Source organism: Mercurialis annua, linkage group LG1-X (assembly GCF_937616625.2).
Source record: "Mercurialis annua linkage group LG1-X, ddMerAnnu1.2, whole genome shotgun sequence".
Lineage (NCBI taxonomy): Eukaryota > Viridiplantae > Streptophyta > Magnoliopsida > Malpighiales > Euphorbiaceae > Mercurialis > Mercurialis annua.
The window spans coordinates 7,884,871-7,907,298 of NC_065570.1; the positions used below are offsets into that span (position 1 = coordinate 7,884,871).

Sequence of the window (22,428 nt, forward strand, 5' to 3'; positions counted from 1 at the left end):
TAGCAAGTGGGGTAGTGACAAACTGTGTTGTTTACAGAAACACAAGTAGAGAATGCAACTCCTCTTTCAATGCAACATATTTGGTCCGATTCAATTATGTAAAGAAGTAAAATTTCGGTTCGGTTTAATTCGAACCCAATGCAAAACCCTAACTATTACAATTTCAACTTTACATGGATCCACAAAAATCACACATAGGTATCAAATTGCAGGATGTTTTCATATTACTTTGTTTTACCTTTTGTTCCTCTACAAAAGGGATGTATACATCAGTGAATATCATTGTCCATCTCATTTTTCAATAAAATTTTGAATAAATATGCATGCATTGAATATGAAAGAAGAAACATAACAATATAAACAATGCCTACAAGGGTGGACAAGTAAAACAATGTAAGCAAAACCTACAAGGGTGTGCCCTATGCGGATATCTTCTCTTGTAAAGCTATCTAGGTGGTCACATATGACAAAATTGCCTAGCCAAGCTTTGAGACCAAAAAGAGCAAAATTTTATAAGCAAATCTATACTGGAGCATTGTTTAGAAGTCTCCTCTCATACAGACCGATAAATTGGTCAGCCACGGCCCACATTATAGCCTGGCCAGGAGGAATTCTCATGAGCCGTGGCAGCAGTCCCTTCCACAAGGCACGAAGCCCTTCCTCGGCATATATTGTTCTGATCGCGTGGATCATGCCTTTGTACTTTAAAGTACCTCCCTCTCGACTCTGAGCCATCAACCTTGTTTTGACCACATCAAATGGGCCAGTGCACACTGGCCCTGCTGTTCCCGCAAGAAATCCTGATATCATAGACTGCCAAGGATGGAGGACTCTGCCATCACCTTCATGTTTTTTCCACAATAAGACGTCAAAAGCATTTTTTGCAGTAAACATGGCTGCCTGGTTTGTCCCATTTCGCATAACAGTTGGAGCAGCACCTGCCCAAAGCCCAAGGACGCCTTCTTGACGGACAATCGTACGAGCACAATGTATGGGACCTTTGTACTTCAAAAGCTCAGGACTCAGGCCTTTCTGCTGCTGAAGTCTAATTTTCACTACCTGCACCAAACAATTACAAGGTTAGCTCAAAAGTAATTTCCCGACTTCTTCTAAAAGAGAACGCATGTTATGATGCTGATACATCCCGCAAATAGCAAGGAAATGCTCCATATGAGCACAAAACTAAACGTAAAAACAAAACAACTGGATGATGGTTAGGATGGTGGAACATTGTACTTTTCACGAGTTTAAATCATCAAGTATTAGAGTCTCCTATTGTTCTTTATTCTAGAAAACATAGCATCTGAACAGAAGGCATATATGAGGATGTCTTTTGCAATATCAGCAACTGTGATGGAGTGTCATAATAACTACATAACAAGGTTAGTAATCTCTTTCTATTGGACATTTGTAATCATAGAGAGCTGGTTCGATGGAAAATAGATTGTGATATCATGGATAGCAAATTGATTCCATGAAAATAATCTTGAAAGATTCAGTCTCCTTCTATCAAACAATTTATTACACTATTGATTGAAATTATGTATTTAATACTCAAAAAAAAAACTATGAACTAGCAGAAATGAAAGCGAAGAAACAAATGGACAAAAAACTGAAACATCAATTCCCTCTTTTAAGAAGAGATTTAACTTTGATCGAGAACATGGCTTGTGCAAGCTGATTCTAATAAAAGAAAAAATTTGAAGATGCAAGCTCACTAATTTACCATAAAAATATTACTCTTTTTTTTAAGCTACCTGCACAGTGACTTTTCCATTCCAATTTGCAAAACAATGCACAACAAGAATATCCTTGAACTTCTTCAGTAAGTAAATTGAAATTACATTAACAATTTTGAAATAGAAAGCTGAATTTACTGTACCCACATGTCACACCTAATGGGAACATCTACCAGATACTTCACACACCAAATGATACAAAAGGAAATGCACAAGAATAGTTTCATTCAATTAATAATTCGATACAAAATTATTTACAATTGGGTATCATCTTATTGAGAAATTCTTAGGTAGACCACGTCATCCGTAAACTAAACCAATCATATTATAACACATGATGGAAAAATTGTAATAAACGTCTAATAAATGTGTTCAGATTTTAATGGTGATATTACAATTTTACCATAAGTTTAATGAGGTGATATAATGTGATTATTCTAATCTACGGATGACGTGGTATACTCGGACTACCTATGAATTTCTCTATTTTATAATACTTTTGACGAAAAGCCTTGAGATCTTTCACTGTTGCATCGCCAGAATTTAAGATTTCCAATAAATACCCAAATCACAGAAGTAACAAACACAGTTTAAAATCATAATAAACCAGCCACTGAATTTCAATTCAATCAATTTCAAAAATATCAAAAAAAACCAAACAAATAAAAGAATGAAAAACACAGTGATCAAACCTCAAAAGGAGTAACAATAGCAAGAGCTTCAAGAACACCGGCACCAAACCCAGACAAAACTCTGTCCCGATTACTAAGCTTCCCCGTTTCAGAATCCTTAAACGCAGATTGAAGCATGGCGTTAGACCCCATTCTCAGCGAATATTTCAACGTTAAGTGAGTCGCAAACGGCGTTAACCCCTTCCACAAAGCCCTCACTCCTTCCGTGTTCGCAACGGTGGTACCGCAGTGGATAATTCCCTTGTAAGTCCCGCTTGTATCCAGCTGTAACCGAGTCTTTATAACGTCAATCGGCTGTAAACAACACGCCTCCATAATCCCGCCTAATGAACCTGACATCGCCTTCATGTAGGGAGGGATGGCCGCCGCCGTGGGTTTGTTGGCGTGAACGGCGTTGTTTTGATGGGAATTCGATTCTTTCATCGGAGGAGGAAATTGGAAAGGTGGGTTGCGTTCTCTGTAAGCTGTTGAAAGAGTGTGGCGTGTTGAGCGGTTTTTATTGGTTCGATTCGAGTCGACACGATGTGGAGTAGAGTGAAAGAATGGTACGGTGATTACGAAATATCACATGTGAAATTCTATTTTCATTTTTATAAACTCGTTAAATGCATGGTTGTCACTGTTGCTGTGTCGGACTAGTAGTGGCCAACTCAGAAAATTGTGAGAATAGTTGAATTACAAATAATTATACTCCGTCGACAAAATATACAATTGAAAATGGGATTGGGATTCTCTCAAGTTCATTTTGAACTTGCGGGGGTCATGTTCACGATTTACACCGTTCATTGTAAAATCAACGGTACAGATAAAAAAGGTACAATTTTAATAAAATTAATCTACACCATTCATTTTACTATGAATGGTGTTGATTATAAATATTACCCCCTCAAATTCATTTGAATTTTAGGAAATTCCAATCCTTAAAAAGGTCGTGTCGACGCCTTTCAAGAGGCGGCGTGGGCTTTCAAATATTGGGTAGCTTTTGGGTTTGATATTGATTTGGGACTTAAATTGCAATATGCCCCCCTTAACTTATAAATAATGGAAAAGTGACATATAAATTAATTTTATAAACAAATTAGTATGTAAATTTGGTGATTATAGCAAAATTTGCCCCATTTTGGAAATTTACTCCCTCAATTTATAAATTAATTGGCTTCTAAATTAACAATTTGCCCCATTAATTTGTAAGTAAATTTGCCAAAATGGATTAATTGCACCTAATTACCAATTTCGTACACTGATTTGCAAATAAAGTTAATTTATGTGTTAATTGGCCATTGTTTACAAGTTGAGGGAGCAAATAGCTACTTAAGTCATTGATTTGGACCGACTTGTAAAATTTGAAGTTTAAATGTTTTTTAAAGAGAATTTTGAAGATTAAACTTCGACCAAATTACCTAAAACCACTTACGTTTGTTATTATTTTTTATATTCTAAAATAGGAAAAAAAATCGTTTACACTGTTTTTGGATTTTTATATTTCAGCTCTACCTCAAATTTAAAAAGTTTGATAATTTTAGGATAAAAGCATTAAAAATAACTAAATAGAAGGATTATATTGCATTTTTCTATTTAAAAAAATACAAATAGTCCTTTAACTTGAAAAACTGTCACGACCCAATTTATTGAGCCGAGACCGGCGCTAGGGAACGGGAGTGGTAGCTCCGGAACCCGTAGCAAGCCTAAAACCACTATAAATTTTTCGTGAATTAAATATATTATTCTATATAAAACGTTTTCAGAAAATCCTTTTTAAACATTTTCATTATACGTATCAACATATTTGAATTACTTTTCGAAAACCATCGTGAATCATTATTATAGACTAGGGTCTTACCGAGCGACACCTCTTGTCCAGCTCTGCCCTGTCTCTAATCATAATCGTAACCAATTCCACTTTATGACAATTGGTTAAAGAAATCAAACGGTTAAAATATGATCTTTATATATATTTTATGTTAAATCAGAGTTGCCCATATAAATAAACCGTTTGAATATAAATCTTACATTTCATACAGATATCTACCGACTACTGCAGCTCTACGAAAAAAACGTTCTTTAACATGACCTTTCACTATTGTGGACTTTCGGAACAAGAAAAAGGAAGTCCGTCCTTTAAAATGCTTTAACCTGAAAGAAAGACTGTGAGGGGTCAGTATATGAGAATATACTGAGTGAGTTCATACATTTACTAATAAGTATTCTTATAAATCATAAAACAGTGCAATAACGTTCAACCCTCATGTAGCCAAGTATAGGATCCGATTGAAACCCTAATCCTCAAACATATTAATCATTCATCGTGCAACCCAATCATTAATATCAAATTGTGAGTCCAACTCACTGGTGGCCCAGCCACTAGATACAGGGACTCCAGACTACACCGTAGCCGAGTGCTCACTCGTATCAAAATCATATACCCAATCGTAAATTTCATAATCATCATCAGCTCCCAGCTGAGTCACATCAAAACTGGTGATCACACAGTCCTATTGTCGCCCAATAGGTAGCGCGTTCCATCGGATCAATACTGGTTTCAAATCAAGCATATGCAATTCATAAAAAGAATTCGCATTGCAATTATGCAAAACAAACATAAAGCAATATAAAATATTTGCTTAAATAAATACTTTAAAAGCAAATCGTATAAACTCATTGTGACCGCTTATTCCAAAAATACTTTGGCGCTCAGAAATGTCTAGCTTCCCGAGCTCCTGGTCCAGCGGCTTCTTGCCTCGCCAGATCTAAAACTATTTTAAAAAAATAATTAACTTATGTCAGAATCCCGTTCTAAGATTGACTCTAGACTCGAGACACGACACACTACGTTTATTAATCGTCGTGCTTTCCACGTGCATTCCGATAAACGGTTTCTAACTCGTTTACGGATCGAATATCATTTTTAAATAAATTATCTTATAACCTCGCCAGGTTAAATAATTCGAACTAATCGACAATTAGTCGATAAACTAATCAATTCCGATGATTTTACGCGAAAACGTCCAAATTCCCCAAAACGCGTCGATCGGCGAAACACTGTGCGAGCGCACGTCTCACTGTGCGTTCGCACAGTTCATGACTGTGCGTTCGCACAAAAACCGGCTCTTCGGGGTGAGAGTGGGGAGTGGTGGTTTTGACCAATTTTACACAAGTTCAGGGTATAAGTGATCCTTTTTTCCAGTTTTAGACTTTTTTATACTTTGACACAAGTTCAGGGATGAAAGTGATCCTTTATTCTTTTAATTTTAATATAAATAGTAAGATAATTTAACCAACAATTATAAAAGTTTTAAAAGATGTTGATAAGAATGGTTTTATCATTAAATATTTGTTCAACAATCAAATACCTTAGTAACATATTCAGATAAAATTATTTGTACTTAAGTTTTTTTATGTTTGTTTTCTTATTTAAATTATTTTTGAATAATAAAAATAAAAAATATTGTTTTATAATAATTATAATTTAATTATTTTTCATTTAATACATATATAAAAGGGAAAAGGGTCATTTATGCCCTTAACGTTTGACTCGAGGATCAAGTAAGCCCTTAACGTCCGGAAAGGTTCAAATATGCTCCTAACGTCTTAAAAAATGAACAAACAGGCCCTCCAATTTTGTCAAACAAGCCCTTACCATCTCATTTATAAGTCAAAATAGGGGCATGGTTGTTCACTTTTTAAGACGGGGCATATTTGAACCTTTCCATACGTTAGGGGCTCATTTGATCCTGTAAACAAACTTTAGGGGCATAAATGACCCTTTTCCCTATATAAAATAGTAAAATGAATTTTAAAATTCCAATTGTAAGATTTTTATTAATTTGTTTTTTTAAATATTTATATAAACATGTTAATATTTTTTTGGCAAAATGTACAAAAAAACCCTCGTAGTTTTCACAAAATACAAATCAGCCCTTTTACTTTTTTTGGGTATAATTAAGCCCTCTTTATTTTCAAATAGAACAAATAACCCCTTTCATCCAACATCATTAGAAACACTCGTTGATGGCTGACATGTCTCTCATAATCATATAGGAAAAAAGTTCAAAAATAATTTTAATATTTAAAATATTTACCAAAACTTTGAGGGGGTAAGTATCCCAAAAGTAAACTAAAAGGGTTTATTTGTTCGATTTTAAAATAATAAGAGTTTTATTGTTCAATTTTAAAAACACGGGGGCTTAATTGTGCTCAGATAAAGTAAAAAGGCTGATCTGTATTTTTGAGAAAAACTCGAGGGTTTTTTTGTACCTTTGGCCAATTTTTTTAAAGTGAGAATATGGCCTATAAACAGGCCTTATATTTGTGAAAACAAGGCCTAGGGTTAGCCCATCCTTTATGTTCCATCGTCTACCTATACCAAACTCAAAAGCTTTCACCTGCAACAAGAGCGACGGTCACAGACGACGATCATGAGGCTGCTCACACACAACATGTTATCTTCCAACATCAAGGGCGTAACCAACGGTTTCCCTCTCCGAATCGAAGCGGAGAAAGTAATCGAAAAAGAAGTCGATTTCAATCCCGATTTTCTCAAGAACATGTTCGCCAAAATCGAGTGGAAAGCTCTGGTGGACGCGGCTAAACTTACCGGATACGCTGAGTTGCCGGAGGAAGCGGAGTCCGGCATGCTTGAATCGGAGGAGTTTATGAGGAGGTTTCATCACGCGCTTTTGGAGATTGATATTGAAGAAGGAGCTTTGATTTGCCCGGAAACCGGTCGGAAGTTTCCGGTGAGTAAAGGAATTCCTAATATGCTTCTTCACGAAGATGAGGTTTGAGTTTTTGTTGCTGTGATTAGGGTTTCGTTTTGGATTAAGCAGATTTGGGGGGTTTTGGCATTGAGTTTTAAAATTTTGTGTATTTTAAGTGTAAACTTATTAGATTATGGGCATGAAATTTATTTACTGATTTATTTGCAATTATGCTTCTTACTGTCACTTGAATAACATTTGAATTTCTTGATTATATGGACTAACATGAGCAAAATTCTTTAATTTAGCACATCACTGATAATTTCTTGAATCAGTACTTGAAAACAGAGATGTATATAAATACGTTTGATTTCATTTTCTATGGTTAATGTGATTCTCCTCACTTATTGGTTATTGTTAATTCATAGTATTATTCAAATGAAAAATGAAATTATGATGAGATCGTGTGAAGAACAATTCTTGTTTTATAACGAAAATCTAATATGTTTCCCTGCAATAGTTTAATTGTGCGGTCTCTGTTTCTATCTTATTATAATTTCTGTTTTATGATCAATATTTACATCAACCTTTCGTGATGTAGAATTATAAATCACATACACCCGATAGTGCACCTTATGGGCTAAGCAACCATATGGTTGAGTTTACTGTTCAATCATTCAAAAATTATTTAATTTTAACTAAAATATTATCAGTCCACATGAAATTTGTATTTTTTTTTTAAATTTAAGTAAGAATTTTTTTAGGGATAATTAATATTTGGTGTCTGAACTTTTAAAAAAAATGACAATATCGTGTCTCGATATGAACTTGTTAAATAATTACAAACTACTAAGTCAATTATTGCAGCCGACTTTTTTCAATAGCAGTTAAAAATTTGCGGTTATATTTCAGCCACGTCTTACGCCATGTCATCTTTTTCTGACATAAACTTGTAATTAATTAATAAATTCACTTATCGGTTTTGTTATTTTTTAAAAAGTCCAAACACCAAAAATCTATTTATCTCATTTCATTATTTCAATACTTGTTAAGGACGGGCATTCGATCAATAATTATTTAAATTAGCATTTTTCTTAATCAAATCAAACATATTAATTAGCTTTTTTTTGTCAAAGACAATTATATTGATAGAATTAGCTGGGTACACCCAAATATTGAAATACATTATAGATCAAATTACAAAAATAAAAAAACAATTTGTCTACGAAACAAAAATAAAACAATAATAAAAATCTAAACATACAAGTTTTACATGTCACTGAAATATAAGATGAATTCAAGTATATATAATTTCCTGACACCAATTGCACTCTCATAACTTCTATTGACCGCTTATTCTACTGGTAATACTTCAAACAATGACATAGTATCTTGAAATTTCAGCTTGAAAAACACCAAAAAGTCTTGAACAATTCAAGGATCTATAAAAATAAACTAAAATTTTATCAAAAATAAAAACACAAAGTTCCGATAAACAAAATAGATTATTTAAAAAAATAACACAAACATTGAAATAAACGAGTTAAAAGACGATATATATCTAACTAAAAATCGAAGATCACCTTTTCCTGCTCCCAAAAATAAAAAAATTGAATTTTTCTCTCTAGAAAATGTTCTCTAAGTTAGTGAGATAAGACCCACACTGTTCTTTTCTAATTAAGAAATGACTTAATTAGATATTTATAAATAAAAAATTTCATTGATAAAAATATAACAAATAAATACAAAAGTAATTTTTTTTTATATTATGTAAATTAAATTTTTAATTTTTTTAAACTATGATTGAATTAATTAAATTAAACCGTGAAAACTATTAAACTAACTGAATATTTTTAACAAAATTAACTGAAATAAATAGGTAAATAAGAGAAACGTGCAATTTTAATCTTCATTTCTCATTTCTGAATTTTGACCTTCATGATATTTTTATTTTAAGTGATAAATGACTTTATTAAAAAAATGACGAAATAAACTTTTTTTAACAGATTTATTTTATCACTGTCTTCGTTGTTAGAGACAACAAATAATGTTGTATATAATAATTTATTCAATTTAGACATGAATAATTTATTTTAATTAAAAATTAAATATTATAAAAATTTATAAATCAAATTTATCATCAATGCTGTGTGTGTCACGAGAAATTAAGTTCGCCAAAATTATAAACCATTCATTTATCGCATGACATGTAACAATAGTAATTAATGTGATATTTATTAATTGGTTATGACATTTATTATTGACACGTGTCACACGATAAATGAATGGTTATACATGCAAATAATGTTGACACAAGTATTTTTCGTGTATCGCGTATTGTCAACATCAACATAAGCAAAGGGGAACCAAATTTTTCTTTTCTAAAATTTATTTTATCATTATAGTATGGTTATTTATATAAATTTTAATATTTAATTTTAATAATGATTTAATTTAATTTTTATAATGATTTAATTTAATTTTTTAAAACATTATATTGTAAATTACATTTTTTTTTAATTTTTAGCATTATATTAGCACATTTATATTGAGACATTATTTTATATAAAATAGCGCTGTTTTTTTACACACTTTATAGTTTTATATTTAGTGAAAAACAATTACATACTATATAATTTAAAAGCATAAAAAGTTAAAATGTGCAATACTATATTTAAAAGAATAAAATAAATTACTATAAAAAATAAAATGTTAAAATATAATCTGCAAATAATCGTTTTTTTGTATAAATTAAATATCGAATTAAATATAAAGGTCTAAATTATATATATATATATATATATATATATATATATATATATATATATATATATATATATATTTAGCGTATAAATTCAGTGGAGTTAAATTTTGTTGTCACCAGTGCCAATGGTATATTAAAGTTTACCGAGTTGGTAAGGCACTCTTCTAGTTTAAGTGAGGTCGCGGGTTCAAACCGTACTCATGTATGCAGCCGTTTAAAATTTGGGGCCAGAGTTTACCTCCCGCAAGGGACCTACACGGCTCAAGTAGAGATTAGTCTGAATGTGGAAGGATTAAAGGTGCCATCTCATAGTTGAGACCCGTTCAGGAAACCTCATGGACTCTGTACCAAAAAAAAATTTACCGAGTTCAACCATGGAGTCACGACTCGTGTCATTCTGCTTGCTTATGTATCCAACAAGCGTGTCATTACCATGCAACTATCTCCTCCTGCTTTGCCGCGTCTGTATCCTTACGTGTTGCCTTTTCCTCATTGCTCACCGTCACAACTCTGCTATAAAAAACCTAATGGATAGCCTGGGTTCAGTCTGAAAAAGCCAAAGCAGTGAAGAAATCAAGTAAGCAAAGTGAGAAAAATGGCGTCAGGTCAAGAACGAGCCGATCTCGACGAGAAGGCTAGACGAGGAGAGACAGTTGTTCCTGGTGGAACTGGTGGTAAGAGTCTTGAAGCCCAAGAGCATCTTGCTGAAGGTATAATTAACTTCATTTCATCCATTTTTTTCTCTTTTGTTAATTTCTTGTGTTGAAGTTAAATCTGAGCTGTGGGGGTTGGTTATAGGCCGGAGCCGTGGCGGACAGACGAGGAGGGAGCAGCTAGGGACTGAAGGGTACAAGGAGCTTGGCCATAAAGGAGGTGAGACTCGAAGGGATCAGATAGGGATTGAAGGGTATCAGGAGATGGGCCGTAAAGGCGGACTCAGTACTATGGAGAAGTCTGGTGGAGAACGAGCTGAGGAGGAAGGGGTTGACATTGACGAGTCAAAATACAAGACTCGGAGCTCAGCCTAGCTTTTGTAGCTTGTTGGTTTTTAGTTCTAGTTTGTTAATGTAGAAGTTCATGCAAGCCTGGAAACAAGGGAGTGTTACGTGTGTATGTTAAGACTTATGTGTCTTTAAATTCTGTGTAGTGTTCAAAAACTTTGTAGTTTGACTCTAAAATAATGAAGTACTTCTATTAGTAATATCTCAGAATTTTACAGTCCATGTTCTTAAAATGGTAGAACATGAATTTCAAAATTGACTGGCAACAGCAGCAAGATTTATGAACTGAACTGATATCAGCAAGTGAAACCTATCATAAGGAAAATGCTTAAAACCATTATTGTCATCAAGAAAAGGTTTATGGTTATTCAATAAAATATGAAGAGCACCACAATTTCTAATTTTTTCAGTGTAAAATGTTGCAGATAAAAAGCTGTATACAGTTCCTTTTTTTGCTGTTATCATTTTATTTTTATACATTACTCATTCTTGGGAAGATATCTTAAGCAGATAAGACCTGGAAATTCCATGTCAGATTGATTTGAGAGGGAGAGGTGGCATGCAGAGAATCATGGTTATCTAGTCGTATGACGAACGCAAAATCATATACATATTCATCACCACCGATCAGTGCATGTGAAATTCATATTAAAAATTGCTGAGTTCAACCATCAAATATCAATACAGGACACGTCTCATTCTCTTTACTGTTTTTGCAGCGTCTGAATCCTTACGTGGCGCTTGCTTCTTCCTTTTGTTTCCTTACTCAGCGTCATAATCCTGCTATATAAAATAGCTGCATGTTTCACTTTAGTAAACCAAAAGGGATCAGACGAACGGAAGCATTTCAAAGTGAGATTAATGGCTACTGATCAAGAACGAGCTCAGCTTAACGAAAGGGCTAAACGAGGAGAGACTGTTGTTCCTGGAGGAACTGGTGGTTTGAGTCTTGAAGCCCAAGAGCACCTTGCTGAAGGCAAGTTTGTTTCTAATTTTTTGTTCTTTCATTAGTCGTTCTAAATCTTCAATAATGCTTTTGTGCTGCGCTTAATTGTAGGCCGGAGCCGCGGCGGGCAGACACGAAAGGAGCAGCTGGGGAGCGAAGGGTATCAGGAGATGGGTCGCAAAGGTGGACTCAGTACTACTGAGAAATCTGGTGGAGAACGTGCTGCTGAAGAAGGAGTTGAAATTGACGAGTCCAAGTATAAAACTCAGGGCTAGGATCTTTGTCTTGTAACACTAATAATAGTAGTGATATGTATATTCTGCAGTTAGTTCTGGTTTGTTTCTTTAAACTGTTTTTGATCTATAGTTAGTTTATAACCTCATCATGACTGTTTTTTTGTTTTTGTGTATAAGGTCTAATGCATTATGAAATATAGATGACCACTTTTATTTGAATGAACAATGATGTGTCAAACATGATACTAGCTCCTATCCTTTTTTGCTTAAGCTGAAAAGAAGATTTAACGTTTATGAGCAAAGCAAAAAAAATTGGAATTACTCGACTAAACCTTAAATTACCCTTACAAAAATTGGTAAAATTGTTAAAAAGTTATGTTTTGGACAAGGAGTTGTGGAGAGACCATATCATAGAGACAGCATACGAGGAAGCTTTGACCGTAGGGATGTCTGGTGCTGCTTCTAGTGGCTAGTTGCTAAGGCGGTGACCAATAAACCAAGCACGAGAAATGGTTGTGCGCTGGCCTGAAAACACAGGAGATCATGTATCATGATTTGATTCGGACACTCATAAATAAGTTTATCTCAGTATTAAAATTTACCTGATATTTAACATCGTATTTGACAGGGTCCTTCAGAAAATACTGAAACTGAAATGCGCATAAATTACTCCAACATTAGCACAGAATAAATCAATCTTCAAGACATTAGATTGAACATTTAAGAAGCATAATTCTTTACCTGGAAAACAACTTGTGGAATTATCAAAGCAAATAGGGCCAAGGCGTAGTAAGGTTTACCAGCTCCTAGTAGATATCCTACATTCACAGAACGAACGAGTATGAAAGCGCTGCACAAATAATACTACAGAGGGGGTGTGCATCAACCGATACAGAAACTGTTTAAGCAGAAAGGACATACCAGCAACAGAGATCTGAGTTATGTCAATGGCGCCTACACAAATCCACTTGGCAGTTTCAGCACCAAAAGCTACTGGAAGTGACTGCTCGAACAGAAACACCAAAACAGAGTTACAACCAGCAAAATTATGAATTAAAAGCTAAGCACCAACACGGGTGAGACGAGATAGTATCGACCTGAAGACCCATTGCTCTATCTCCTTCGATACTTTTGAAGTCGTTTACAATTGCAATACCCAGCTGAAACGTTGAATAAGTTCAAGTAAATAATCTGGTCAGGGGTGATAATTCAATATAAAGAAATTTCATTGAGCTCATACCCCAGCCATGCTGTATAAGAGAGTGAGAACAATTATGTCCGGCGTAAGGGTCCCAAACAAAGCTTGACCAGCCCACCTATCAAATACAGATTGATTTCAGAAGCTCAGGGAAAGCTTGAATCTAATTTTTATTGTGATGATACTGTATACTTTACTTCCTCTATTAGGAAGATAGTTGAAAAATAAATTCCTTAGCTATATTGCACTAAAGCTTCTCAAGTATTACGTTTTCTTAGGTTCCAGCATTCTTTTGTTTCCGATTCTGAAAATGCTTTTATTCTTATAAAAGAGTATTGTTTTTTCCATTTTTCATTTTAACATTTATCGTTTCAGTATTTTGTTTTCCATAGTCCATACTATATAGTCTCTCAGAGGCCCTTCCAAGAAAACTTGGACAATGCATAGGGTGAAAAGTAACCAAAACCTCAAGCAGACACAGAATCCTCACAGAACAAACAACATGCTGACCACTTGATATATGACTTGCCATAAGTGGTTCTATAAGCAAATAAAGTTCTTATATATTGAAAGATTTTTTTAGGATTGAGGTGTCTTTGGGCTTTCTTTCTTAAGGCACTTTTATTTGAATAAAAGTGATGTTATTAATATGGATGGGCTAGCAAGTGAAGTAGATCTCAGTTACAACTTAGCAGTTCTATCAAAGATCAGAGAAAGGGATGATCTCGCACCATGGCAAACTGATATAGCTAGCCCCCAGCGCAAAATTTCCGATCCATCCATTTTGTTTCAGCTGCAATGGTATTTCCAAATTAGTCAGTCTTCTAGCATTTTTCTTTTATCTTTTGTTTGTGCAACTAAAATGTAAGATGGTTTGTCTTGAAAGAGAGTGCACTACCTTCAGGGGTGGTGCTGAGTAGATGTACGACAGTAAGGATCCACCCAAAGCAAGGTAAAATATTATGGGGAAATCATGTCCGGCCTAGAAAGTACATGGATTCAGTATTCAGGGCCTGGTGTTATTCTTATAAACGAAAGAAACATGAATCAACCATTTAGTTTACATACCCACACATCCAATAAACCACCCAAGCCTAGCCCCCCAAGAAGCAGCACCCATATTTGGGTGATAACCTGCAGCAAGTTTCAAGAGAGATGTAAGAGACTATGCAGTTCTTGAAGCTTTTTTGTTTTTGAAAACCAATTCTCGTAGGTTTAATATATGAAGTTTGTAAGAGAAGTTAATTGCGTTATGAACCTCGCTCTCAGAAATAGCCCCTGAAGGAATTGGACGGTATGGTTCATTTATAGCATCTATTTCTCGGTCATAATAATCATTGATTGTCTGGAAAATGAAGAAATTGTTAGCATGGATCAGTGAGTCAAAGACAGACAAAGATACAAATTACTTTGAGATCTCTGATACAAACCTGTGTGTATCCAGTAAGGAATGGGCCAGACATCATCATGCAAGCAATTGATTTAGCAACGTCTTCCAAATTCCAGTGGAAGTTCCCTACCAAACCAAAATGAACAATAGTAAGATTAGCAATGACCCTAAATTCACCAGCTGCACAAGGAATGACCACAAAAATGTGAAACTGCAGGAGTATTCCGGCAGCTTGGAGTCAACATGCCATATATTAAGAGATATTACAAATCAAGTGATCAGAAAATTTAATTTCTTTATGAATATGTACTGAGAATACCTGAAGCAGCAGCTCCACAAACTACTCCCCAGACCAATGGAGGCCAAGTAACAGGTTTTGTGAGTTGCAGACGGATCTTCCATTTGTTCTGCAGATTGAAGCTTCACAGTCAGCAAATACCTTTGGCGTTGATTTTTTTCTTTCCAACTTTTAAACATTTGAATTTCAGACGACACATTTATAGGAGAAGGAAATAAAAATCAGAAACTTGTTCTGGAAAAATTCTAGTTCCCATGGTACATTATTTCCCTTTGATTATTATCTTTCTACCTGTAAGCGATGAGAAACATGAATGTTATAATTTCAAAACGTTTTTGGGTGAGTTCACATACACTAACATTTTGCATGAATTCAACCTTGTTTCTAAAAAATGTTGCTCATTTCATTGAAATGCATATGATAGCGCTTTAATGACAATTCTCAAAGCCTGTTTGCTCACTTTAAAGACCATGTACGATAGACAGTTGCTTTGCTTCTTTGGACAATAATTTCAGCACAAGAGGATGGCCATTTCAAGAAACATTTTTTACCCTTATAGTTGTATAATCATGAGAACCTATGACTTTGACACAAATAACATTACGGGCTGGATACCAATTCCAGAATATGGAGTAACCACTTGAAAACAAATATTGTGAAGATATAAAAGTTTACGATTCTCATATATGTCATGCACTATTAGTATTGAAAATTATACTGCCGATTGATATGCGAAGTGCCATAAGTTCTTCTAGTCTACATTAGTCCCTCCACATAAATTTCTACCAATTGACAAGGTAAGCTGTTAACACTTGTTTATGCTGCTCTTAAATTCAAAAGTTTTCTATTCCAGTTATCGAACAAAACAATGAAGCGAAAACGCATAAGTTATGCAATTAAGCGAAAACACGAAATTTAAACACTTCTTTGTGCCAAACTGTAACCTTGATGAGGAATCTTATACTAAACTACAAAGTCAGAAATTGTTTTGTTTTAATAAAACCAAAGCAAAAATATAAAATACTTTTATCCGATACACACAAAACATAAACCTAGGTATTGAAGCTCACATAGAAAAAAGACAACATGTTTAAAGAAAAAAAGAGTACGAAGTACTGACAGTTTCTTGAGCCGCTCCTTTAATACCAAGAAGCTGATTAAAGCTTGAACCACCACCACTACTAGCTGGCGCCTTATCCGGTGCCTGAGGTTTAACTGTCACAATAATAAAAACAACAAAAATGTTATGATTTTAGAAGCTTAAATTGAAATGAATTAGAATATTCCATAATAAAATAGAGAAAAACAAAAACTACCTTCATTAGCATCAGTCTCTGTTGCTCTAATGCTAAGCCTACGCCCTGAAAATAAACAGCATTCAAGAAAGAGTAAAAACAAAAGAGTTAGTAAATTAATGAAGTCGGGACTGAGTTGAGTTGAGTTGAGTTGAGTGAGTAAGTACTTGAGAGAGAAACGGAGAGCGGAGTGACGAGTGAGTGAGCTGGAAGTCTCCGAACTCGGTTAGTATAGACGCTTCTGGATGATGAAGAAGATGAGGTACTTATGGATAAAACGGTGTGCAGTGAGGAAGCCATTTGTAAGATAAAACGAAGAGCAGGTAAGTAATGGAAATGGAGGCTGCAAATTGGCGGAGATTGTTAAGTAATTTTAGATGCTGTTGCTGGTGGTAGTGATGATGATTATAAAGTAGTATTAAATTAAGCAAAATGACAATGTAAATTTTATATCCTAAATAATTTAATACCCTGCCCTGGTAAAGTTAATAATTTCTCTAAAGTGAAAATTTCCATTGAGTTAAATTATTCTTAAACTGAGGTATGTTGATTTTGAAGTTTTGATCAGACCCCACTAAAATGATCAATCTCCGACAGTATTCAGCAATTAATTTTTATAGGTAGTATCAAGAACAAATTTCGTTTTATAGGTGCTTTCTTATCTACTACGGGTGTTCACCAAACCAAAATGAATCCACAATACCTAATAATCGAATCCAATACAAAATGATAAGTCTAGATTAATTAACACAAGTTTTTAAAATATTTGATTTAGTTTAACAATTTTAATAATAAAAAAACATATTTATAAATTGGTCTATTTTTAATTTTAGAAAAAACCATACTCTTTGTTTTTATTTTTTAAACAATATTACTCTTTTATGTCAAAAGCAAAAAGAACTTGATATAGTTAAGGAAATAAAAAATGTTAAGAACATGGAAATTAAAAAGTTATAAAGTGATAATTGAATCAGATGCTGTGAATTTGCGGGTGATTGGAAAAATTTAATAAAAGACTAATTAAAAACTGCATTTAATTAATGAAACAGTTAATAATTTATTTTTATTTTTATAAATAATATCTGTGAATCAGACAACATATTGTCTGTTGCATGTCTTATCATCGGGTTTAGTCTTTGAATTATTTCAAGTTTTTTTTTTATAAAAATAATTGTTTCACATTCGATTTAATGTGATTTGATAAATTTAAAAGAAAATACTTACTTTATAAATTACCCATATCACAAAAAATAGTAATCTTGTGATCACATGTTATACATACTATTTCATTGATTTTAAATATATACATGTGATTCTTCTCAACAAAAAGAAAATATATACATGTGATTTGTTTAGATTATTAGTTAGATACTCTATTTTTATTATAATAAAGTAGTATTCTACTTTTAATTTTAAAAATATTTAAATATTAAATAATATATAATTATGCCATAAAAAGAGATCATTCATTTACCCATATCAAAATATTTAGGGCTTTTCCTTCAAAAAAAAAATATTTAGGGCTAAATAAATTCAACAGCAATGTTAAAGAGCTAAAGCTAACTATTGTATTATAATTTAGGGAGCACATTGGAACTTATCCTTTCTGTTCTACGGTAAACGTCGTCGGTTCAGCCCTAGTTTTTTTCCTTTTGAAAAGAATTTCAGCCCTAGTATTGAAGTACAAGTAATAACAAAACTACAATTGCTCTTGTCGTTTGCAGTTTGTATCACTGAAACAAAACAAAAGCGAGGGAAAAAGACCGGCTGGCGGCTCTCTTCATCGCCGGTAACCTCTTCGACGGCTTCCGCTCTCCGCTGTCGTCGTGTCTAATTACGGTGATTTTCCAACTCGGAAGTGAAAGGCCATCAGCTTTAACCTTTTCACGCTTATAGTAATCACTTAACTATATCTCTTCCTCTCTCCACCGCCGCTGCCTCCGCCGCTTCTTGTTATTTTTTCATAAGCAGAAATGGAATTCGTGAGCCCTGAAGGACTGCGTCTAGATGGAAGACGTCCCATGGAAGTATGAATATTTCTCTTGAAACTATTATTTATTTTTTCGTGTATTTTCGCTAATTTTAGCTGCCAATTACTTTTCTTGTTTAAATACTCAATTTCATTAGCTTTTTGATTCATTGGCTCTGCTCTTTTTACTTTAATTTTAAAATTCCTTTATCATTACAGATGAGGCAACTACGAGCACAGATTGGTGCTGTTTCCAAAGCAGATGGGTATGCACAACAATTGATATTATTATTTCTCTTGAGTTTGTCTTCAATTTCTTGATGGAAAATTGGTTATGCAGTTCTGCTGTTTTTGAGATGGGTAACACCAAAGTGATTGCTGCTGTTTATGGACCAAGAGAGGTATTGTTTATACATGTATATGTAATATTCTTTAGCATTGTTTTCGAGTTGGTTTAAATTGGCGTGGACTTTTTCTTGTTCAGGTCCAAAATAGAAGTCAACAGATGAACGACCAGGCATTGGTATTTTTTTCAAATATGAATTTGGAAACCACCTTATAGTATCTTTCTTGTGATTGTAGAAGTAACGCACTGTTTGTATTTATGCATATCTCAGGTGCGCTGTGAGTACACCATGGCTAATTTCAGCACCGGAGATCGCATGAGAAAACCAAAGGGTGATAGGTAACTACCTTCGATTTAGTGTAGTTTTTTAATTTGACATGATGCATTCTGTTTCATTTTACTTTTCAATCATTTCTTGGTTTACTTAGAAATTCAGTTACTAACTCTATTTTTAAGTTTTGCAGAATTAGTCATGTTTAAATCAAATGAATTACTAAATAAATTTATTTGTATATAAAATGAATTCTAGAGTACAAGTGAACCAAACAAGTGTTCTGTTTTCTTGCAGTCTTCGTAATATATTTATAGAAGTTTAATCAATCTTTATTTCATTAAGAGCATTTAATCTATTTGATTTTGGATTCAATTAATCTTAGAAAATTGAAATAACCATGTTATAGTAGTATGAAGTAATATCTGCCATTCATATAACGCGTCCATCCACTTGCCAGTGATGCAGACTATCAATAGCCAGAAGTTTGGCTAGTGCAGTAAGAGGAAATGCAATCGATGTGTAGTTTAGTTTATTCTTAATGCATCTGTTGATCATTTTTTGTGCACTCATGCTTGACGGTGCAATTGTTTTCTAAACTTTGAACCAAAGCTCTTACAAGATTTCTAATTCGCACATGCCAGCTTCAAATTGCTAATAGACTGACATCTTAATATCCAAAGAACAGTAAAATCAATCTCTAACAAGTTATCTATCTTGACCTTTGTTTACCTTCTTACTTGCACAAGATGTTCATATTTGTACTATAAATTGCCAGTCAAAATGAAAATGTTTTTAATGAAACCATTTGGGTCTTTTGCGGTTTTTTTAAGTTACATTATTCCCTTAATGTTCAAATGAAGGGCACTAAAGGAATAAGAATAACCTATATTGCCTTTGTTTTATTACACTATTGTTTTTTGAATAATTTATTGTCAGTGAGGTTGTCTTCATTTATCAAATGGTTTTCTTAAATTAAGATGTGTTTTTATTGCTCATAGAACTGGTTGATTATTGGAGTGGCAACAGAATCTGCACATTGTTAATACTGTGATATCACTGGAATGGCTTTTATGTTGTGATGGTTGTAAGTCTATATTTTTTTTCTATGACTTATTATATGCAGACGATCAACTGAAATTTCCTTAGTTATTCGTCAGACTATGGAAGAATGCATACTTACGCACTTGATGCCTCGCTCTCAGGTTTGTTTGAAACTTCTCGTGGTCTTTCTAACATTAATGGTTATGCTATCTCCCACAATCCCCGTCCCTCTTCCTCCATCTTTCTGAAGCATTATATTATACTTTGCAGATAGATATCTATGTACAAGTTCTCCAAGCAGATGGAGGTATGTTCAAGTCATTAATGAGTACATATGCTTACTAGAAGATACTTGTCAGCTTATAATATGTTTGTAAAACAAACTTCCTATGTTGGTGCATGGAGTCATTAATAGACTCATGCGTCCCACAATGAAGAAGAAAAGATCAGCTGCCTATAAAAATTAAATAGCATCAATAGTAGTACTGAGAAATATTTCCAGTGGCTTCATTCCCGTAGAAGATCCATCTTCAAGAATGAAAGAGGTTTATTCTTTATCATTGCTGGTTGTTCTCTACAGGAACTAGATCTGCATGCATCAATGCTGCAACCTTGGCCCTAGCAGATGCTGGAATCCCTATGCGTGATCTTGTCACTTCTTGTAGCGCTGGATATCTTAATAGCACTCCTCTACTTGGTGACTGAATTTTTATGATACTGTACAATTCTCTTCCTTAATAGTATTTGATGTCTTGATCATGAAGTTAACACTAATCAAATGTACGCAGATCTGAACTATGTTGAAGACAGTGCTGGAGGGCCAGATGTAACTGTTGGAATCTTAACTAAGTTGGACAAAGTAACTCTTCTTCAGGTTGTTGTCATCCTCGACATGTTTATCTTTTGAATATCACAAATTTATTAAAACTTGTGGTTCTTATTTGCTGCTTATTAGCAATATTACAGTTTAATCAGGAATAGTATGGTGGAATTTTAGATTAAAAGAATAATTTATGATAGCAAGATAATAGTTGACAGCTTTTCTTAGAGTTCCTACTTTTAACTTCTTTTTCTTTGTTTTTAGATATAGTTTGTTACTCCCTAGGGAATCTTTCTTCATTCAAGAAATTATTTAGAAAGACGTACAAATTCCTGAACATGGTCATTTTTTTCTGGTGAACTTAATCCTTAAATGTTCGACAGATCATGTTTTTGAAAGTTCTCTGTTAAGGAATGAGGGTTTATAATCTGTTTTTCCTCTTTATAGTTTTTCCTAATATGAAAGTTCAGCTCATATTGTGTTTTTTGTTATGCAGATGGATGCTAAGTTGCCAATTGATATTTTTGAAAATGTTATGCAACTTGCTGCTGAGGGCTGCAAGGCAATAGCAAATTATATACGAGAAGTAAGGAATGCCTTTGCACATAATGTATTTTAAATATCAGCCCAATTTTTCAATATTTTGGTGCAATTTTGATTTTGTTTTTGCTTTCAAATTATAAGAAGCGCGTTTCTAGCTTGTATCATAAGCATGGCCTTACCGGAGTCTTTTTTTCCTCTGTTTTTGGTTTCCTTGGCAGGTGTTGCAGGAGAATACTAAACAATTGGAATATCGAAGAGGCTTGTAGTTTGTATTTAGTAAGAACTCAAAAACTCATTGCCTGAAAATGCCTGCGGGGTAAATGATTTTCCGAGTTACGCTTAGCCTTACTGCCATTACTATGGTTTAAGAAATTAAGTCTGATCAATTTTGAACTTTGTTGACAGTTTAGCATTTTATGTAGCCATTTTTTTAGTTAATGGTATAAATGACGAACATTTTTGACAATTTTGAATCTGTAGGTTTTACGTCGAGTCTTTTACTGTCCGCTTTACTTGATCGGTAAAAAACTCTACGCCAAGTGCCCAGTTTAAATGCAAATTGCGCTTATGTTTGTTATCTGTTATTTCTGGTAATCTCTGCTGGGGAGTATTAATAAGTACCTTGTTATAATATTATGGTTAATATTCTCATAAATTGACAGAATTTATGTCCTGGTTACATCTAGCACTTCTAAATCATACGAACATTAGGAAAAAATTGCAATCGGTAAAGGAAGACGGTTATCTACACAGATCATTTCAATTTTACATTTTATTTACATTCATACCTCACGTAATTTTTTGCATGCAAAAATCTGAAAAAATTAAAATCAAAGTTTACATACATATCTCAATATCTCATAACCAAAAATAATAATATTTTCCTCTAAATAATAATAATAATAATAATAATAATAATATTTTAACATTAAATAGGACAATTATTGAATTACTTTCTATACGTGTCAACATCTCATTCTTATGGATTAATATATAATTATCACACACTATCTTTGTCCAGCCGCCACCAACACAATCAATCACCTGCATCCACCGCCTGTACAACACAAACGAGCGGAGGCAAGCGGGATAAGATGAGGGGCGGCGGCGGTTGGAGAAAGATGGTGGCAGTGTGGTTTGAAAGATGAAGATTAATGATGGTGGTGGCCATTAATGGAA

At 33.7% G+C, this 22,428-nt stretch overlaps 6 protein-coding genes across 6 annotated transcripts; 4 read left to right on the plus strand and 2 right to left on the minus strand.

Annotated features, from left to right (window-relative positions):
- Nucleotides 1-199: 199 nt before the first annotated feature.
- Nucleotides 200-3,067, minus strand: LOC126666088 (mitochondrial succinate-fumarate transporter 1). Its single transcript, XM_050359049.2, has 2 exons — nt 2,432-3,067; nt 200-1,059 (listed from the first exon to the last, which is right to left on the minus strand). Exons 1-2 carry the CDS (start codon nt 2,852-2,854, stop codon nt 523-525), a joined length of 960 nt encoding a protein of 319 aa, XP_050215006.1. The 5' UTR covers nt 2,855-3,067; the 3' UTR covers nt 200-522.
- Nucleotides 3,068-6,788: 3,721 nt separating this feature from the next.
- On the plus strand, nt 6,789-7,356 carry LOC126664432 (multifunctional methyltransferase subunit TRM112 homolog A-like). The gene has a single exon (XM_050356817.2). It carries the CDS (start codon nt 6,847-6,849, stop codon nt 7,213-7,215), a length of 369 nt encoding a protein of 122 aa, XP_050212774.1. The 5' UTR covers nt 6,789-6,846; the 3' UTR covers nt 7,216-7,356.
- A 2,900-nt stretch (nt 7,357-10,256) lies between these two features.
- On the plus strand, nt 10,257-11,093 carry LOC126665025 (protein SLE1). The gene is made up of 2 exons (XM_050357695.2): nt 10,257-10,602; nt 10,691-11,093. The coding sequence occupies exons 1-2, from the start codon at nt 10,488-10,490 to the stop codon at nt 10,918-10,920; spliced, it is 345 nt and encodes a 114-aa protein (XP_050213652.1). The 5' UTR covers nt 10,257-10,487; the 3' UTR covers nt 10,921-11,093.
- A 477-nt stretch (nt 11,094-11,570) lies between these two features.
- LOC126665367 (em-like protein GEA6) lies at nt 11,571-12,245 on the plus strand. Its single transcript, XM_050358144.2, has 2 exons — nt 11,571-11,869; nt 11,951-12,245. The coding sequence occupies exons 1-2, from the start codon at nt 11,755-11,757 to the stop codon at nt 12,112-12,114; spliced, it is 279 nt and encodes a 92-aa protein (XP_050214101.1). The 5' UTR covers nt 11,571-11,754; the 3' UTR covers nt 12,115-12,245.
- A 120-nt stretch (nt 12,246-12,365) lies between these two features.
- On the minus strand, nt 12,366-16,681 carry LOC126665366 (chlorophyll synthase, chloroplastic). Its single transcript, XM_050358143.2, has 15 exons — nt 16,424-16,681; nt 16,278-16,322; nt 16,082-16,176; nt 14,983-15,070; nt 14,704-14,789; nt 14,532-14,618; nt 14,342-14,407; nt 14,172-14,255; nt 14,005-14,066; nt 13,316-13,391; nt 13,173-13,235; nt 12,997-13,078; nt 12,817-12,893; nt 12,678-12,725; nt 12,366-12,600 (listed from the first exon to the last, which is right to left on the minus strand). Exons 1-15 carry the CDS (start codon nt 16,554-16,556, stop codon nt 12,538-12,540), a joined length of 1,155 nt encoding a protein of 384 aa, XP_050214100.1. The 5' UTR covers nt 16,557-16,681; the 3' UTR covers nt 12,366-12,537.
- A 1,284-nt stretch (nt 16,682-17,965) lies between these two features.
- Nucleotides 17,966-21,715, plus strand: LOC126674926 (exosome complex component RRP41 homolog). Its single transcript, XM_050369475.2, has 11 exons — nt 17,966-18,283; nt 18,445-18,491; nt 18,566-18,626; nt 18,710-18,748; nt 18,843-18,910; nt 19,969-20,047; nt 20,157-20,193; nt 20,467-20,583; nt 20,675-20,760; nt 21,203-21,292; nt 21,468-21,715. Exons 1-11 carry the CDS (start codon nt 18,230-18,232, stop codon nt 21,513-21,515), a joined length of 726 nt encoding a protein of 241 aa, XP_050225432.1. The 5' UTR covers nt 17,966-18,229; the 3' UTR covers nt 21,516-21,715.
- Nucleotides 21,716-22,428: the final 713 nt, after the last annotated feature.

What these genes read in the sequence shown, in the direction of transcription:
- LOC126666088 (XM_050359049.2), bottom strand. Translation starts at nt 2,854, where the DNA reads ATGAAAGAATCGAATTCCCATCAAAACAACGCCGTTCACGCCAACAAA. An exon ending in CTATTGTTACTCCTTTTGAG is followed by an intron (nt 1,060 to 2,431) that starts GTTTGATCACTG and finishes TGTTTGGTGCAG; the next exon opens with GTAGTGAAAATTAGACTTCA.
- LOC126664432 (XM_050356817.2), top strand. Translation starts at nt 6,847, where the DNA reads ATGAGGCTGCTCACACACAACATGTTATCTTCCAACATCAAGGGCGTA.
- LOC126665367 (XM_050358144.2), top strand. Translation starts at nt 11,755, where the DNA reads ATGGCTACTGATCAAGAACGAGCTCAGCTTAACGAAAGGGCTAAACGA. An exon ending in CCAAGAGCACCTTGCTGAAG is followed by an intron (nt 11,870 to 11,950) that starts GCAAGTTTGTTT and finishes GCTTAATTGTAG; the next exon opens with GCCGGAGCCGCGGCGGGCAG.
- LOC126665366 (XM_050358143.2), bottom strand. Translation starts at nt 16,556, where the DNA reads ATGGCTTCCTCACTGCACACCGTTTTATCCATAAGTACCTCATCTTCT. An exon ending in TCTTATACAGCATGGCTGGG is followed by an intron (nt 13,236 to 13,315) that starts GTATGAGCTCAA and finishes TCAACGTTTCAG; the next exon opens with CTGGGTATTGCAATTGTAAA. An exon ending in AACTCAGATCTCTGTTGCTG is followed by an intron (nt 12,894 to 12,996) that starts GTATGTCCTTTC and finishes CTGTGAATGTAG; the next exon opens with GATATCTACTAGGAGCTGGT.
- LOC126674926 (XM_050369475.2), top strand. Translation starts at nt 18,230, where the DNA reads ATGGAATTCGTGAGCCCTGAAGGACTGCGTCTAGATGGAAGACGTCCC. An exon ending in GCTGTTTCCAAAGCAGATGG is followed by an intron (nt 18,492 to 18,565) that starts GTATGCACAACA and finishes TTGGTTATGCAG; the next exon opens with TTCTGCTGTTTTTGAGATGG. An exon ending in CTGTTTATGGACCAAGAGAG is followed by an intron (nt 18,627 to 18,709) that starts GTATTGTTTATA and finishes TTTCTTGTTCAG; the next exon opens with GTCCAAAATAGAAGTCAACA.
- LOC126665025 (XM_050357695.2), top strand. Translation starts at nt 10,488, where the DNA reads ATGGCGTCAGGTCAAGAACGAGCCGATCTCGACGAGAAGGCTAGACGA. An exon ending in CCAAGAGCATCTTGCTGAAG is followed by an intron (nt 10,603 to 10,690) that starts GTATAATTAACT and finishes GGTTGGTTATAG; the next exon opens with GCCGGAGCCGTGGCGGACAG.